Source organism: Cimex lectularius, unplaced genomic scaffold (genome assembly GCF_000648675.2).
Source record: "Cimex lectularius strain Harlan isolate CLEC.00 unplaced genomic scaffold, Clec_2.1 scaffold52, whole genome shotgun sequence".
NCBI lineage: Eukaryota > Metazoa > Arthropoda > Insecta > Hemiptera > Cimicidae > Cimex > Cimex lectularius.
In genome coordinates, this window is record NW_019392742.1 from 1,591,829 (window position 1) to 1,611,001 (window position 19,173).

Here is a 19,173-nt window from a genome sequence, read left to right on the forward strand (position 1 = left end):
AACATTCAAAGGTTTGCAAATCAAAAGTTGATCAGTTTCAGTAGAATCATGAGAAAACATCTTCAGGTCTACAAAGCAATAAACCTAAAAAATGAAATTTGGTTGTTTTCAAACATCCCCACTGGGATTTTACCAAACCCATCATTAAAAATAGCAATAACCGTAGCAGATCTTAAAGAACATAACACCGAGGATAGGCAGACCATAACGGTCAGAAATGACCAAACTACAAATCCTTATAAACTTTAATGGTAACTCACAATTCTATGTTTATGTTTAGGACTGTGTAAATTGGTAATAATAGTAAATGGTATACAAAATATTAAGAAAGACATCAGGATTACTGTTACCTGGGAGATGCAATCTTTTTATTTTATTTTTATTACTTTTTTTAAACCTAAATTTACTAGAAAATTATCTTGATTTTATTTATAACAGCCAAAATATTATGATTGATTATAAAAAATCAGAGGTAAGGCAAATTTGATAGAAAGAAAAACACACAGTTTGTCAAGCATTTGAGGAATATATCCACTTCATCGGGACTTAGAAACCATTTTTACTCATTTACACCACTAACAAATATAAACATTTACTCACAATACTAACAATATGACTTCAATCATAAGGATTTATGAGTTTAACTTAATAGAGTAGACCACCCATCCATTCTACATTATAATTGTAACAGGGTTAAAAATGCTAAACTGAGAAATTATGGTTGGATCAATAATTTTTAATATTGTAAGTAAAAGTTTATATTTTTTATCTGTGTAAATAATTAAAAACAGTTTCTAAGTCCGATGAAGAGTATATGTTTCTCAAAAGCTTGACAAACTGAGTGTTTTTCTTTCTATCAAATCTTTCAAATTCACCATATTCCTGATTTAATATACATTATCAGAAGACAGATTCCACTTTTTGAACCATAAATGAGTTTTTTATTTCTTCAATTTTTAATATATTTATGCTTATATGTAAAGCCTAGGAAGAAAAAGATATTCATAAAATATAAAATCATTGAAATTGTGAAACTGTGAAACAATTATTTCAATAAATGGTTAGTCAATAAATTGTTTAACAGAATAAATTTTTATAACGCAAGAAATAAAACAAAAAAAACCACTTCCTTGTTTAGATAAAATAGATTATAGTACGAATGAATAAAATTAAAATACAATTTTTTTATGCCAATAGATAGTGTGAGATAGGTTGATGACCAGTACCTATTTGCTATTCATAGTGCTCATTCAAAATGGTCCTCAACAGATCGAAACCAAACGACGAAATTTTGACCATAATTGATTCAGTCAGAATTCTCATTAAAGGTAATTTTCTAAATCTATTGCTAGTTAAATTGTCAATAATATTTTATTGTTTATTAACAGGGGAATATAATTTGAAATGCAGCACAGATGGTGAGTTTTTACTCAGATTCATAAAAGCAAGTAACTATGATGTACAGGCTTCTTATATGCTCGTATGTATTTTTCACTTGCAATATTAATACATTCTTGCTATTTTTTATGCACAATTTTTTTAAATTTTGATTATTGTTTTTATATAAATTTTAGATTAAGGATTATTTTAAAGCAAAGCAAGACCATCCGGATGAGTTTAAGTTTAAACAACCAATCTTTTATGAGAGCGTTATTTCAAGGCTGGACCTAGGTTTTGTTCTTCATGAAAAAGATTACAAAGGAAGACCAATTTTGCTATTAAGACTTGGTATTAAAAAAAAAACATTAATAACTTTTTTTGAATTTATTAAATTATTAAAAATGTTTTAAGGTGATATTGACCCAAGCAATGAAAGTTGGCCACTATTAATGCAGGCAGCAACAATAACCCTTGAATCATTATCTGCTGATCCAGAAAACCAAGACTCAGGAGTAAATCTGATTTTCGACTGCACCAACTTCTCTCTTAAAATTATGAGATGGGCAACCCCACCAAAATTGAAAGTCATTATGAAATTTCTCCAGGTAATTTCTCTCATATTATATACTTTTCCCAAGTCATTTGAAATTGAATTGTTTAGGATTGTATACCTTTGAAGTTTGATGTTTTTCATATCGTAAACGCGCCTTTAGTTTTTAACGTATTTTTCTGCGCTTTGAAACCGTTTATGAAAGAAGGATTTGTAAGAAAGGTAAGCCCAAGTTTTAAAATGTTGCAACTTCATTCACATTTCAAAATGCTAAAAACATTTTGCATTTATTTAATTTGTTTTGACTAAAATAAAACTTTTTAGTTAAACTGGCACAAGGCCCCTTATAAATCATTACATGCACAAATAAACCCATCGCTTCTTCTTCCTCACATGGGCGGGACTTTGGATATGAATCAAGTACGAGATTGGTATCAAGTTGTTCTGAGCAAAGAACAATTTTTCAAAGGTTGTATGACAATTTTGTAAATAATTTCTTTACTTTATAAATTACTTGACTTTTTTTGTTTCAGATTATGATAATATGGGATATGTGTAATTATTGATAATATATTGTAATTAAACAATGTTTTTTTTTTTAAATTAGTACATACGAAAATATTAAAATTAATTTTATGTAATTATTTAAAATATTAGCTTAAAGCTTAATGTTAATTTACATTTTTCTTGGGTTTACTGTAAATCATCTTTCTTAGCATGTGTGAGGTTAAACATAATTAATATTTTCAATTCATTATTATTTTTACGTAAGTCTTGGTTGAGATGAAAAAGTTAGTATCCCGCTCGATGTCTCAATGTTCAAGTGATCAGAGCAGCGGCGTATTGAGCTGAAGATCATGGGTTTGCATCTCACTCATTACACTAACTTTTTCATCTGAACCGGACCTTATGTAAAAAGAATAATTAATTTAAAAAATTAATATGGTCAATTATGACTACTGAGCATGAATGGATAATTAATATATATTAAAATAAATTTATGTAACTTAATTAGAATTATTTAAAATTCTATTTTCTATTGTCAAAAGGTTTTTGAAATTTTGTTAATTTCATTAATTTAAAATAAACTGTTTTTTGGTCTTTTAAACATAAACATGTCTATTTGAGGTACTTCTTAACCTTATGGTACAATCAATAAAATTAGTGCAGTGCAGGAATTTGTTTCTCTATAGTACATTTAACAACGATTGTTACTTTAAAATAAAACTGAATTATGCTTTTCAATTTGAGATTATTACATTTACCACCTGCCTTTTAATTAGAATTCATAACATATAATCTTATCTTTTTGCATGGATCTTCAGGGCTCAATATTCCAGATCTAGATCTATAGATGGCTGTTAACCAATTTTAGTCAGTCATGTTCGGCCAGGGATATGTTAATGGTGAAAGAGACTTGTACAATGCTTTCAAGTTGGTACTTGTAGTATTGAAAGTTGTCGGCCTGAATCCCCATTCAAAAAATGAAACTACAAGAATAGCTCTTCAGATATATAGTTGCATTTTGCCCATTTTCAATTTGATTTATGGAGTTTTCGTAGTCTGCTCTTTGAAACAAATATCTCCAGATTGGTATAAAATGTCAAAAATATTTCTATACCTTAGCATATCAAATCATGTAATTGGCTATGCAGCATATTTGACTGCAGTTAGAATTTGTGTATTTAATCAAAAAAAGATATTAAACGAGATGAAAAATTTGAGGAATGTCGACCGCATGCTTCATAATAATGGCTTCACTTTTTATTACAACAGTAAAAATCACAACTGGATGATAATGTTGCTTTTGGGCTGCATACCGGTAATCTTTATACTGGACTTTATGTATTTTACACCGGAGGGAGTGATAGAACTAGTGGCGGTATATTTGCCACTTCTAATGATACATGTCGCAGATTGCCAGTGGTATTGTTTCGTGAAATCTCTTGGTGACCATTACATTTTCACCACTCAAATTTTGGAAGAAACTATTTCCAGAATCCATTTCCCCTTATCAGTATTTAAAGTACAACAGTTGGCTATAGTACATCTGAAATTGCATAAAATTGGAAGAAATTTCAATGAGGTCTTTGGCCCTTTCAGTTGCATCAGCGTAACCTATGTATTTTTGGTGTCCACATCTCACATGTTTTACACGGTAGTCTCGGGAACTTCTGACATAATGGAAATACTGACTTTTGTCGCTATTTCGTCATGCAGGTTTTTAGGCCTATGGGCGGTCGTGAGTTCGTCAGAAAGAGCTTCTACCGAGGTAGGATTTCAAAATCAAACCCATTCTAAAATGCAAACCATTACATTTTATTTTCTATTGTTAAAAAAGGCCGAAAGATTTAATGTAGCTATTCATAAGCTGACACAAATGGACCACACTGGAGACACTTCAAGAGATGTAAATTAATTGTATTTTATGTATTTATTACGTATTTAGTATATTACTTGCAGTATTATATTACTACAGTATATTTCTTTCAGGAAAAAATATTTCTTCATCTACTGATGAAAAATAAAATAACATTTTCAGCTTCTGGATTTTTTTCATTGGATTATTCTTTGATGCAAACTGTACGTCACAAAATATATACACTATCATTAATTAACAATATTTAACAAATCTAAAATTCATTAAATTTTTGTTTCAGATGGCAGGACATGCTGCTACTTTCTTGGTCATATTAATACAATTTTTCTTGACTCGTGATAAAGTTTAGAACAATTTTTTCTTTATTGTTTAATAAATATATTTAATGTATTTATTGTTTTCCTAATTAAGACAATAATGTATAACTTTATTAATTAGCTGTGAAATTGATTTAAGGAGAGTCTGTCAGATCTTTTCAGAGCAAATACAAATTTAAATATGAGTATGTATGAGTTCTAAATTTAACATTTATAAGTTACTTTTTTTATTAATTCAATTTATGATAATAATAAATGTATTCAGCATAATTTTCAAATTTTTATAAATTACGCAAAGCATGGACTGAGGTCCATTTGCTGAGTTTATTTTATTTTAAAGGCACAAATAGCACTTAAAGTCCTGTTACATGTATATATCTTGGAAATAAATTTAGTTTTATAAATATTGTAAAAAATAATAATAATAAAATAACAAAATATGCAAAATAATAATATATTTTTTAAAATGTTAATTATTTATAAGTGAGTGATGAAACCACATTATGAAAGAAAAACTTAAAGAGAAACAAAATGAAAGGAAATGAAGAGGAAAGAAAAGGAGAATCTTGTCATTTTTAAAAACTCAGACACCATGGAACTGAAACAAGCCAGCGAGGAAGCAGAACGAACTTCCCGAGTAAGCAAATTCCATAGTTTTGCCTTTGCAATTCTGAAGGATAAGGCTAAAGTTTATTGTTTGTTGAGTTGTGTAAATGTTCTTCAAATTAAACACAGATGTTTCAAAAAAACATTAAACAAAAATTGTACAAGTTTATAATTATAATTATAGAAATTCTAAGTCCTTCATCGTATTATCAACTATTACACATATTATACAACTTACCTACAATACAACTTAACATACAACGTAAAGGTAGATGGGGTACTTGATATTCCACACATTCACTCCTCGTTCATTCCTCCCACATCTCACATGCATTCTAATAAATACATTCACTCAAAGCCTCAGCTTATGGAGTCTTCACATGGTATCGCCAGTGGAGACGACGCTTGGCCATTGCAACCCCTATCAATCAGCCACCCCGGGAGCTTTATTTGGGCATGGAGGAATTACACCTGCACAAAACCGTTAATTCAGCGACAGATGATGTTGCCACTGTACAGATTCAGGGAATGTGTTGTAAGCAAAAGCCTTTCCCTGTTCACTATTCCCATTACATTTGTAAAGACAAAATTAGATTAATCTTATCCGTGAACAGGAAAGGTCTAATCACATCTCAAATTGTAAGTTGTGTTTATAACTAATAAAGGTTTTTAAAAAGACTTTCAATTAGTCAACACACATAACTTGTATATATTGACACGTGACTATCTTTTTATTCTCGACCAAGACCTTAAATAAAAAGAATAATTAATTGAAATAATTAATATAGTCAATTAGACAACTAAACATAAATGGATTATATATATAATATAGAATAGCATAAATTATTGTTATCCTATATTACTTAATGCAACGCTATGTTCTATTAAAAACACCCAAAAATGAACTTAAATTGTATATAAATTACATATTGTATATAAATATATTTTTCTTACATTTTTATTGGTTTTTACTTTCTTTCTTTACTTAATGTTTTTTAGAATTAGGTAATAAACATTTTATTTTTAAACGTCTTATTTTTCTCTTATGCCAAACCAAACCTATTTTTGGCAAGCAAAATGTGAATAAACTTAAATACATTAAAATTTAAGGGTGGTGGTAATTTTGTTCATGAGTGTATAAAAATCCAGTGTGCGTATGTTGTGCTCGCAAAATTCGAAAAGAAGCCGGCCGATTGACTCGAAATTCTAATGACTGACACTCCTTTTCATTCGAATAGGCGCGTGTTTTCGAAAATTTAATTCATTTCTTTCCATTCCTATTCGGGTAAATAAATCTTTTTCACAACCCAAAGTAGATCCAGATCAAGCCCGAAAAATAGCCCAGCCTGTAACCCCGCCCTGGCTACTTCCAGAAGTTAAATTTTATTTTTCTTTTACAAATACGCGAAAACGGGAAACAAACCCCCTATAGAGTTCAAACAAAAATTCCTTCAACTAAACCAATGTAACGATGATGCATATACACTGATGATTCCAAAAAATCACATATGGTATTTCTTATGTAATTGAGGGTCACCCTTCTATTTAATAGAGAGCCTAAAAATGAGAAATCTCTATAAACTTATATAAATTTCGATAATTTCCAATAAATCACTGGTAGTACAAAGGCGCGATGATAACCGTTGATGTTGTTCGCCTATAAAAAAATGTTTCTAGTTGATCGTCTATTTCCAACAGTTAACATATTAATTGTACCTACAGATTCAGAAACGGGAAAAACCAGCATCCCATCTAATTTCTTCAAATCGTGAATTCAAAACAACGAGTAGGAAAGGTTTTCGAAACATGTTATCGAAATCACGCATGGTTGATCGGAAGAGCCATTTTAGCTATAAAAAAAGTCGATGTTCTCAACATCAACATCAATCTAAACAGAATCGCAGGTAAAACCAGGGACATACAAATCTGTTGACTGAGCCAAAGTGAAGTATGAATTTCTTCATCCTCTTGATGTGTCAGGATTTGAAAATTGGAGTGCCAACTATATCACTCCGAAACATCAATCAGGCAAAGTTATGCAATGGCACAGCATTCGTTGTTTAAAAAAAAGATGAACAATTTAATCGAAGCATAATTCTGATCAATCAGCTTACAAAAAAAAAGGTATTTTGTATGAAAAACATTTTTTTTAAATTTCTTTCTTTTTATTTCACATAGCCTCCGAAACGCAAGACAGGGTACCGGATTAAATGATGTGTTTTATGAATCTATGTTAGCCTTATCTAGAATACTTTTATTTACCTCCCATTTATTTCATAATAGACCGAGCCATAACTAAGCGTGGCCGGGTACCAGCTAGTAAATAAATATTTAATAATTTATTTATTTTTGTAGCTCTCAAAGGTGTAATGTAAATATAATAGACTTTACTTAATTATATTAATGTGGATATGTATTATACCACTATGATGATGCAAATGATGGAGAGGCCCGAGCGTCTATCATACCAGTGTGAAAAGCTAAGCAAATGATGATGCAAATTAAGGCTCTTAAACAATATGCAGACCAATGCCATAACGATATATTTAAAATGTTTAATTTCATGTTATTACGTGGTGGAAATTTTAAATAATATTTATTTTTGGATATAAATTATTATTATTATGTTCAATAACAAAAGAAAATTCAATTGAACTACGATTGTCTAAATAAATATTGTATTAACGAATTAGACATTGATTAAGACGGTCTTGGTGTCTGTATGCTTCACAACGCGAACCTAGCGGTTAACAGTCTAAAAACCTCAAGTAAAACAGTAAACAAACATTTTGAGTTTCAATTCAATTTTTTAAGTGTTTATCGTCAATATAAATTGACAAATATTGTGTATTTTTTATTTAATCGGGAGAAATGAAGAGGGGACATATAGAAAGCTGGACTACACTCGAAAAATACATACTCGTTTCTCACATTCCTCATTCAGGGGATCCGAACTGGTAATTACTGTATATAATTATCGTTTATTCCTACCTTGTTCTATTCCACTCTTTGCCAGTCACTTATGAACTGGTGTAAATTTCGTCAAGATTTTGTCAGGATACACCAAACGTTTTGACATGCTAGTTATCATGTTTAATTAGTAAATATTGTGAAACATTGTGGGGCGTGTTCAAGGGGATGAACATCTATATTTAATATCTCATTACGGTCTGTCATTGCTGGATTTGTATGTGTGATAAGTTTCACTTTTGCCCTTTGAGTTATGGTCTAGGGATGCTATACACAACTCAAGCTGAAATAAATATACCAAGATGATCATTCTGTAAACAAAGTATTGTGAAGTTCTCCTTGGTCTCTAAAGTATCATAAACCTATAGTTTGGTTGTTTATGATCACCATGGTCCGTCATGTTTGTTGGGCTTTGTAAGAAGCACTTTGGTAATTAGCCCTGCGATATTTAGTCAAGAGATACTGATTGACAGCTCATGCTGGTAAAATAAACAGACCATGATGATCAGGCTATAAATAATGTATTTTGGAATTTTTGTTTGATGTCTTGAGAGTGATGAACTTGTAGTATGTTGTATAAGTTCTTAGACTGACAGTCTCGATGGTTTTTCTCTACTAGACATGCTTTGACATTTTGTGCTGAGAGCTACTCAGACTGGCACTACTACTGGTAAAATAAACAGGTCAAGATGATTGGAGTCAATGGTTGATTTTTCTAAATCTACGTTATGATGAACCTACAATTTGGTTGTTTATAATCACCCTAGTCTGTCATTATTTCTGGCTTTGTTTACATGTGCTTTGACATTTTGCCCTATGACCTATGGTTGAAGAATGCAGATGAACAACTCAATGTGATGAAATAAGCAAACCAGGATGAATGTTCGTCAAGTTCACTATAAATAAAATATTGCAGTATTTTTTTCTTGGAATCTACAATGCAGCGCACCTCTAGTTTGGTTGTTTATGATCACCCCAGTCATTCTGACTGGTTTTGTATGTCAGACACACTTTGGCATCACTCTTCGCATGTTGATACTTCAAATAAAGTGTTGTGAGATTTGTTCTTGAGGTATGCAAGGTGAAGAAGTAGTTTGGCCATTTTTAATCATCTTGATATACCTATCCTTTTTTGCTATTTCAGACGTATTTCAGCTTCTCAGCGTCTTCAGTAATGAGTCTTTATTTATGCTTAACCCTGCTTATAATCCAAACCAACCAAAACATGTTTGACAGACGGAAACTATCAAGAATAGGTAAAACCATAAAGATTGAAAACAACTGAATTATCAATTTTGACTGACTTTTTTGTCGTATTATATTTTTGAACGTGAAAATATGTTGCTGTAGAGTTGAAATAATAATATTCTTTCCTTATTTGCTGAGAAGAGTATATTTATTATTATTTATTTGTTTATTTACTTTTTAATTGACTTTTTTTCAAATGGTGCTTAAACCCCTGACTAAGCAAATTATTCTAAGGTCTGCCTGGGTAACTAACATGTAATTTGATAATCTTCAATCATTCTGGTATGACTTTCCTTGCTGGCAAAGTCTGTCAGAAGCGTTTTAGCTAGACTTTTAGAATTTGTGTGTCATAAAACTTATTTTCTACCCTTGTGAAAGGTGAAAGGGAGATAAAGAGTGGTTTTATTGTTTTCTACTAGTTAGTTTTTTGTTGGTAAGTTAATTTTTTGCCTATTTCAGAGCAAGCTTTAGTCATACTATATTTGCATTGTTTTTGTATATATTTTCCCTTTGCTGTTATTATTTTGCTCAATTTCAATGGACTTAAAGGATTAAATCATTAAAACTTTTTTTAGCTTAATATTTTTGAAATTTCTTTCCTAACAAACAAACATTCATAATTTATTTAATTCGAATAATGCTTTGACAATATAAACCAAAAATACAAATTATGGTCATGCTCCACCAACAACAGCTAGTCATATGAAATACAGTTTTTAAACAAAAACCCACCACTGAAGATTAATATAAAAGTTGTTTGATTAATCAGAGATAAATACAGGGTGAGGCAAATTGACCAAACCTGTGAGGATAGGGAGAAAAGTACAAATAAGATATTTCACAAAAGACTTCAAAACCCCAAAGTTATTTTTGATAAGCAAAACTGTAACCACTTTTTTCTATGATTTTGCAGTTGAATTGCTCAATACATTAATAAACAAATTAAAAGTCCCAAAATAAAAATTATATTCATTGTGTGGAAATGTGTGGTGATTAGTGACTGTTAATCAATATTTATTTAGAAATCGTGAGATGCGGTCTGGTGTGATGTAGGTTTCAGAAAAACATTTTCTTTATCGTGCCAATGTTTCGATCTTTATTGAGATCATCTTCAGGGCNAGAAAAACATTTTCTTTATCGTGCCAACGTTTCGATCTTTATTGAGATCATCTTCAGGGCTCAAAGTGTTTGTCTTCTGTGTAATTGTGCCATTCTTGCGTGTCGTGTCGAGAGTTTTTCTGAAACCTACATCACACCAGACCGCATCTCACGATTTCTAAATAAATATTATATTCATTGAGTAATCTATTAATGTAGAGTATTAAACTAAAAATACATATTCAATTAATATTAATTAGTTTAAGTAATTAGTATTATTTTTTATTGATTTGTCAGATACCTTTTGGTTTGCCACTTTTGGTGACCAGGCAAGCATACAACCATGTTGAGGTGGGATATCAAACCCTCTCCTGTTGGTTTTCGATATGTTATTGATATTGTTTGTCCTGATTTTCTTTTCTTAAGCTGAAATAATCTAGAGGCTAAAAGTGTAGAACTCCAAACTGTGCTTTGGCTCTTGACAGATTTTAGTATTTGTTTATTTTATTACTATGTATACTTAACGGATGTCAGTTGAAGGATAGCAGGTGCCCAGTGGTTCGGGTGTCAATTTATCACAGGTTTGATTTCTGACAGTTTCCCTGGAATTTTTTATTCTCTCATCCTTGACACCTGAAAAAGTTAGTCAAATGTAAATCCTTTTTAGTAATGAGTGAGAATGAAAACTGAAATTTATAAAAAAAAAAAAAAATACCAAAAAGATAGTTGAGTTGAAAGTGTTCATAGTCGTCATCTGTTGGTAACAATTTTAGTTTTATTTATTTATGTATTTTGTTTGCAGGGGAAATATCAGTTTTAAGACGAAAAATGTATATGAAGATATTGCAGGATACATTAATGAAGAGAAGAGGCCGAGTGATTGGTTCATTGAAAAACAGTGCCTCTGGCAGTACGAAAATCTCTTGAAAAATGTACCGAGAAAAAAAAGAAGAACAGATAAAGCTGTCGAATATGGAGACAATTTGCAAGAAAGCCTGGTTCAAAGTTTGAAACAAGGTGGATTTATTTTTCTCACTTTGAATAATTATGTTTATATTATTAGGCTTTTTACATTAATTTTTCCCTTTCAGAATTAATTACAGAATATAGTAAAAAATTGGCTGAGGAGCAGGCTCAGTATGCTAAATTGTTCAAAGAACGTGAGGAAATTCTGGCCGGCCGGCTCGATCACAGGCTGGAAGAGATGATCGGGTGAGTGCAAACATACAAACAAAAACAAAAAAATATTTATTCATAATATTATTATTATTTAATATTATTATTATTATTATTATTTTGTATAGGACGATTGAAGCGAAGGAAAGGGAGAAAGAGATAAAAATGAAACTTAAGTTTAAAATAGGGGAGAAAAATTTAGATTTAGAAGTTAAAAAAGAAGGCGAAACAAGGGTGTTGAACGAAACTCCTCACACGGAGCCGGCGAAATCTGTCACAACATCGCCTTTGCTGACGAGCCTCCTTCAAAGTCCTTCGCCTTTAACTCGTCCCTCAATGCCATCGACAGCATCACCCACGATATCTTTATTGTTAAACTCTTCACCGCCGGTGCCTTCAAAAGGTAAATATTAATAGTAATAATTTACAATTATGATGGATATAAAAAATGTACAGTAAAAGCAAAATATGAAAATGAGGGAAATACTTAGGTTCTAAGTTATGTTAAATACATATGTTTTTAAATTTTAAGCTTACTCGTATACAACCAGAAAAATCACATCATTTAAACAGCATATTTTTACAATATTCAAGATAATGAAATAAATGATAATAATAATAATATCATTTTTGTAATAAATATATTTTCTTCTATTTTTCCTGGTTATTTCATTAGATGTCTTTTATTGTTAAATATAATATTTCAATAATTTTTTTTATAATTGGTAGAAAAGTTCTAATATACTTAATTAATCTTTGTTTTGTAGCAAAAAAAGATCTGAAGTGTACCTATATATTTTTCCTCGTGGTGATTGAGAGGGTGTACCTGTCATTTCTGATCATTTTGGCCCTGGATTTTGGATTTTTACTGTTTTAGTCTATCAGATGCATTCAGCTTCTTGCCATCTTCGGTTGTGGTTCTGTTTTAATGTTTTACCTGATCCAGACGTATGCAAAACAGCTAGGATAGGAAGACCAAAATGATTCGAAACGGCCAAACTATAAATTTTGTTAGAATGTTATTATATAGAATATTTTAAATGTGAATATATATGGGCGTATTGTTGTTTTTTATTTGCTCATTTGAGCATATTTGATAGTTGTTTTTTTTACTGTACACTTTCAAATTTCAGATTCTCCTACTTTAACGAAATTGCTAGAGTCTTCGTCTATTAGCCTACCTCAGCCATCGACGAGCTCTCTAATTTCACAAAGTCCCATTAGCTCATCCACTCCACCTGTTAAATATCCTTCTTCTGGTAAGATAATAATATTAAATTTTATACCAAATTTTACAGGAGTTTATTTCTTTATGTTTCCGTTTACAGAAAATCCTGTTCATACACTTTCAACACCATTGGAAACTCTTCTATCGACACCGACAAAAGTAGTAGCAAGAGAGAAATTGCCAGAAGTAAATGTACAGAGCGTGACTTTGGCACAAAATGAACCAGACATTGAAATGACAGAATCAAAAAATGTCATGGACGATATTATTGAAAGTATGATTTTTTTTAAATGAAACATGTTTTAATTTTTTGTATACTAAAATTGCCGTTTGTAGGCGTTGTTGAATCAGAAATAATCATAGAACAAGTAGAACATAAAGAAAATGATAGAAAGAGACCAATTCCAAGAAGATTGGACATGGAGGTAGGTTTACAGGTCTGTGTACTACTGTTGTACTACTTTTGCTCACATTGATTTTCCCCCCTCAGCAATTGGCCACAGTCGGTACTGAAGAGGAAGTGATAGTCACCGTCGAGCAGATAATAGAAAAAGTAGAAGAGGCCATTATTGAAACAGTCGGTGAATCGTCGGAAATATGTGAAATCGATTTGAATCAGACTATTGAATCCGAGACTCTCGATGATCAACTTGACTGCCTCGATCTTGATCATGATGCTGTTGAATTGATCGTAATGGGACCAAATCAAGGACCGGTAAAAGATTTTAATGGCAAAATGAAATATACCATCTGAGATCGGAATTTATTTCAGGTCATAGCTGTCCGTCATGATACTTCTTCTGAGACGAATAATGATGACTCTAGTAAATCTGAGGATGTAAAACCTGATTCTGTTGTAAGTTATTACATTTTTGCAATTTCCCTCTTGTAACACACAAGTTTTTTTGTTATTCAAATATATTATTATTTTTAGGCTGAAGTTGACAGTATTGTTGACGAAGAAAGTATTACATTTAGTAGTGCACAGAAAGAGAAATTGCTTGAGCCTGAAGAAGAAGTGGAAGAAGAAGCTGCAGAAATCAACATCGAAGGTGAAAATAAACAAGTCTCAAGTGAACAAGTGAAGGAAATCCAGGAGGAAGAAAAAACAGAAATTTCCACCCCTGCCTCAGAAGTGAAAGTAGAAACTGAAGAGGAAAATTCAAAATCGTCTGAGTTGACAGACAACAAAGATACAAAGGATGAAGAAGAAGATGAGGAAAAATTGGAGGCCTTGCCTAAAAAAGAACCCGCATCTCCTGTAGAGCTCACTGATACGACTTCGAACGATATATCCGAGCCGAAATCGACCTATTCCAGTAACGAAGACGATAAAATAAGCAACGACGACAGCCAGAGCCAACCAGAAAGTATAACACAAAAGTCTACTGAAAAACAACAAACGTTAGTCACATTTTTATTTTTATTAATTTATATCCTAACTTGGTAATTCAAATGGCGTTGATCTGGGATATTTCATTTAATTCTGATCATACCCTTTTCAGTAAGAAACACAAGTCTGAATCTCTTGAGACTGTGAAGGAACAAGAACAATCAAAACCAAATAAAGCAGTAAGTATTTCAAATAATAAATTGTGTATATTAATAATTAATGTGAAATTTATAAAGCATAGGTGATTTTTTAAGTATTATTTATTTATTGACTTTTAAAATAAATTGTCAATTTTCTTTTGATTTATTATTATGTGCTTTGCTACTACACTTTAGACTATAATTTCAATTGCACCTTTTTTGCAATTAAAGCTAGTTAACATTAATTCCAGTAAAAAATTAAAAAATAAAGGTTAAAATATTGGAAAACATGTTTATAATTAGTCTAATACCTCAAAAGGGCTTGTATTGTAAAAGTGAAGAATATTTTCTTTCCTTGATTTTGTTTATTTGTTTAACTGTTCTGTTTTTACTCATTTCAAATTAATATATCCCACAGGAAAAGAATTATAAACCACTAAGCTGAAGTGCTTTTGCAACAAACCCCAACTTCCTACTGTCCTAGGCAACTTATCCTAACATATCCCTCTTACTGAATTGTTTTAATTTTTTAGGAAGCACGAATAAAAGCATTGCTGGATATGCCTATGACGCCAGAGAGTCGTGAAGGCAAAGAGGAAGGTGGCGAAAAGAGGCGAGTATCAAGAAAACGCCATTCGCTAACAATATCAGATTCAAAACCGAGCAGCCCGTCGCCGTCTACTGTTTCAAAGTATACTATAAACAAATCCACTCTACAATTTTTATTTCCTTCTATGCATCTTTCAATATATTTTGTGATTTTTTCAGCGATGACGACAGAGATTACAAATCGTGGAAGAAATCAATATTACTGGTTTATAACAGGCTTGCTGCACACAAATTCGCCTCTGTATTTCTTAAGCCCATTACCGAGGCTGAAGCAACTGGCTATCACAGTGTCATATTAAAGTAAGTAAACATTAAAATAAATGTTTCTGTTTATTCAGGAGAAATGCCTTGACAACATTTTCTGGTCGTTTCCAATCATTCTTGTCTGCTTATCACTGTTTTGATCTGTCAGACACGATTCTTTAATGGACAATAAAAATGCTGTGTCTTTTTTATCAGTTTTATATTTGTCTAAAGTAATAAATGAAATCATTTGCCCATTTAAATAAACTCACAGAAAAAATATTTGTACATATTTTTCTCTAGATTTCTCAGTGAATTAACTTTCAGTAAAAGCTTATAAACTACCAGCTGAATAATGCTTAAATTTTGATTGTTTCTCATCATTCTGGTTTAAGTATCCCCGCTGGTTTAGTCCTATTTCACATTTCTACTTTTAGCCATCTTCAGAGGTAAGTTAGCTTTTTTTCCTCACCCTGCTTATATCCCTCACCTCTGGCCAACACTGAAGATGATGGTATGCTGAAAAGCGTCAGACAGTTCAGTCCAGTGAATATAGCGTATGAGGATGATTGGAAATAACCAAAATATTTTTTTCAAAGTTAACAAGTTGATTGTGTCTCAGTCTCGCTTGTGGCCATCTTTGGCATTTGGCTCAATATCCTTTTGACCATAGAATCTAAGGATTGTTTGAAATGAATTGATTGCTCTTTAAAAAGTACAAGTAAAAGGGTAAAATAAATAAAGATGAATAACAAATTGGGTAAGCAATATGACCACAGGAAATGCAAGTTCTCAGTGGTTCAATGGTTATAAGTACCATGTAATATAGTTGGTTAAAATAAAAGTTATGTGCAAACCTACCGAGTTAAAGCATGCCTGAATGACCAAAATGGAAAGAATGAGTGCACCAAAATAATCAGAAATGACCAAGCTATAGATTCATCACCACATAGACCTCAAGAAGAACTCTAATAAAATTTGTGGGTTGATCTAAAATGATTAACTATGACGACATATCTCATTAATATTGGATGACACAGCAGACCTGTGTGGACTACAACTATCTGCAGATGTTACTGTGTAGACAACCTAGCCACTTGTTTACTGTGGTCCCTTTTTATCATTTTTCTTTGTGAAAATGAATCTGTATTACCTTGACATTCACCCTTCTTGTTTTAAAATGCAAAAATTGTAGGGATTCATAAGTTTTTTCCACTTAAAAGTTGTTCATTAATTTTTTCTTTTGTGGAACTTAACAACAGGTTATTGTTTTTATTTCAAACGTTGCATACATTTCACGACTATGACGCTTCCTAAGAGACAACCTTCCCTGCGCTTGGAGGTTTGTTTTTTCTATTTCTTCTTATGCTCAACTACATTACATTCTCATGTAGAAATATGCGGTGATTAGTGACCGTTAATCGATAATTATTCAGAAATCATGAGATGCGGTCTGGTGTGATGTAGGTTTCAGAAAACTTACATCAGTCTTACATCCCAATATCTGGACAAGAGAGTAAAGCAACATATCTATGATTGCAAAAAACCTAAGCAAAATCCTACAGCACTCGCTACCCACCATTTTGAACACAAACATAATTTTGACTTCAACAATCCAAAAATATTACACACAGAACAAAACAAATATAAATGTAATTTTTTAAAAATGGTTTACATCAACAGAGATAAACACAGCATCAATTACAAAACAGACAGTAAATTCGGTCACAGTTACGCTAATATCATTAATCAAATTCAATATAGATAACATATATATATCATCACATCACATTCCACACATCAAACATTTTTCGCAGTCTAATTTTTCAACAATTTAGCTTTTCTTTTCCTATTTATCCCGTTCTATATAATCCTGAAAGGATAATCTGGCTGAACCATTACCAACGTTTTTTCCCTTCATTGGGACATACAAAAATGTCTTTTCTATACCGACTTCCTTCCCCACCCCTTCAAAATCCAACATATATAAACATAAAACAGCAAAATCTCACTGGCACTCTCAACACGACACGCAAGGATGGCACAATTACACAGAAGACAAACACTTTGAGTGAGTAGAAAACTTTGATTGAATATAAAAAAATATATTTTGCATTGTATAAATTCACTTTTTCCACATCCTACATGTATTTGTTAAATGTAAACAATGTTTGTAAATCCCAGGCCCTGAAGATGATCTCAATAAAGATCGAAACGTTGGCATGATAAAGAAAATGTTTTTCTGAAACCTACATCACACCAGACCGCATCTCACGATTTCTGAATAATTACATTACATTTGTAAATTATTCTGGGTCAGTTCCGCATTGTTTTTTAATAATATTTTATTCGAGGATTAGTTAGCTATTGGTATTGACAAGTTTCTATTGTAGAATATTATTAGAGGTGAAATAGGTTTAGGTAACCTGGAGCTGCTTCACCCTGGCTGTCTATAATAGAAAAAGTTTTTCTATTACTCTTGAATATACAATCGCAATTAGGGTAGAATCTTGGAATATTAATTCTTTGTTGGAAAATGCCAATATTGGACATCAATAAATTTTCATTTCTAGGCCAATTGATCTCACAACAATAAAACGAAACATTGAAAATGGTACAATCAGGACGACAGTCGAATTTCAACGTGATATGCTTCTCATGGTGCAGAACGCCGTAATGTACAACAAATCTGACACTCAAGTCCACAAAATGGCGCAGACCATGTTGGAAGACATGCTGGCCCAAATGGAGGTAAAGCTCGTTCAAAGGATTATCCGATTTAATTTATTGTTCGCTGTAACACGAACTGAATCAATCTGTACAGGTCATGGTCCAAGCGCTCGGGGACGGCGTCCCTCTGGGTAGGGAGACTGAAGAGAAATCGTTGACTCGTGGCCGAGCTTCCAAAGCGGCGCCTGAAGAGACGCCGAAACGCAAGAGGAACACGACTAGTGATGATACACCGAGGCCAAAAAGAAAGAGGTCCGACATGCCTTCTTAACTAAAAAACAATCAGAAAGTAATTGTACCTGGATATTAATTTGTAAATAATCAATTTCTGAAATTTTAAACATTCTGTAATAAAATAACCGCTTATTTAATCAAACAAGTATAGATTTTAATAAAAATTGTTTTTTAGAATTTAATTTCTAGTCAGGTTACAAAAATATATATTTGAAATGGTATATATTTTGTAATGTTTTTGTGAAAATCCTCTTATACTGATCATCCTATTCTATTCTATCCTCACGGTTCTGGTCTACCAAATGTGTTTGAACATTTTAACAACTTCAGGAGTGGTCTTGATTTTTTTTAAAACTATCCTCATGGCCGGTGTTTGATCAAATTGTCTTAATGAGACTAAGATAAATGGAAACAACCAGATCACACAATTGGGGGGACCGCTGTAGCCAAGTGATTTGTGTCTGATTCTCACTAAGACATTTTTTCCTTCAGACTGCAAAAAGTTTTATATTTTGATTACTCTCTCTAGATTGGAGTCTAGACATGATCAAAATATTAAAACATTTTTGGAGTCTTAAGGTCATAAAAATGTATCACACTGGGCTTCTTTTAAAATAAACTATTACTAAATATTAATGACTGACGTCCACTGATTTAACCACTGCGCTAACATACCTGAGGAAGGATTAAAAAAAATCTGGATTGAAAACAGCTGGTTGTTGTTTTCTGAGATTACCTATTATCCCACCTTCGAGAAGGAAAAATCAGAAATGAAAACAGTTGTTGCTGTAATCCAGTGAGCGGAAACGAAAATTGTAAAATTTTAACGAAACTCTCAATCTTCTGGTTTACACTACTTTAAAGATATTCT

At 31.7% G+C, this 19,173-nt stretch overlaps 2 protein-coding genes across 4 annotated transcripts; both read left to right on the forward strand.

Moving 5' to 3' along the window:
• Positions 1 to 385: 385 nt before the first annotated feature.
• Positions 386 to 4,676, forward strand: LOC106666760 (clavesin-1). Of its 3 annotated transcripts, none has more exons than XM_014394177.1 (9): positions 386 to 472; positions 1,198 to 1,328; positions 1,389 to 1,480; positions 1,575 to 1,728; positions 1,792 to 1,985; positions 2,042 to 2,152; positions 2,255 to 2,399; positions 4,424 to 4,513; positions 4,591 to 4,676. In XM_014394177.1, the coding sequence occupies exons 2-8, from the start codon at positions 1,256 to 1,258 to the stop codon at positions 4,456 to 4,458; spliced, it is 804 nt and encodes a 267-aa protein (XP_014249663.1). In that variant the 5' UTR covers positions 386 to 472; positions 1,198 to 1,255; the 3' UTR covers positions 4,459 to 4,513; positions 4,591 to 4,676. The 3 variants fall into 3 exon arrangements, with proteins under 3 accessions (XP_014249663.1, XP_014249664.1, XP_014249665.1); XM_014394178.1 differs by having other exon boundaries at positions 428 to 744; XM_014394179.1 differs by lacking the exon at positions 386 to 472 and adding an exon at positions 1,019 to 1,060.
• A 3,309-nt stretch (positions 4,677 to 7,985) lies between these two features.
• LOC106666758 (bromodomain-containing protein 8) lies at positions 7,986 to 18,447 on the forward strand. The gene is made up of 15 exons (XM_014394172.2): positions 7,986 to 8,190; positions 11,352 to 11,566; positions 11,641 to 11,761; positions 11,854 to 12,128; positions 12,859 to 12,984; positions 13,054 to 13,227; positions 13,290 to 13,378; positions 13,444 to 13,668; positions 13,726 to 13,809; positions 13,888 to 14,357; positions 14,459 to 14,525; positions 15,020 to 15,177; positions 15,255 to 15,395; positions 17,912 to 18,089; positions 18,163 to 18,447. Exons 1-15 carry the CDS (start codon positions 8,105 to 8,107, stop codon positions 18,337 to 18,339), a joined length of 2,586 nt encoding a protein of 861 aa, XP_014249658.1. The 5' UTR covers positions 7,986 to 8,104; the 3' UTR covers positions 18,340 to 18,447.
• The last annotated feature ends 726 nt before the right edge of the window (positions 18,448 to 19,173 follow it).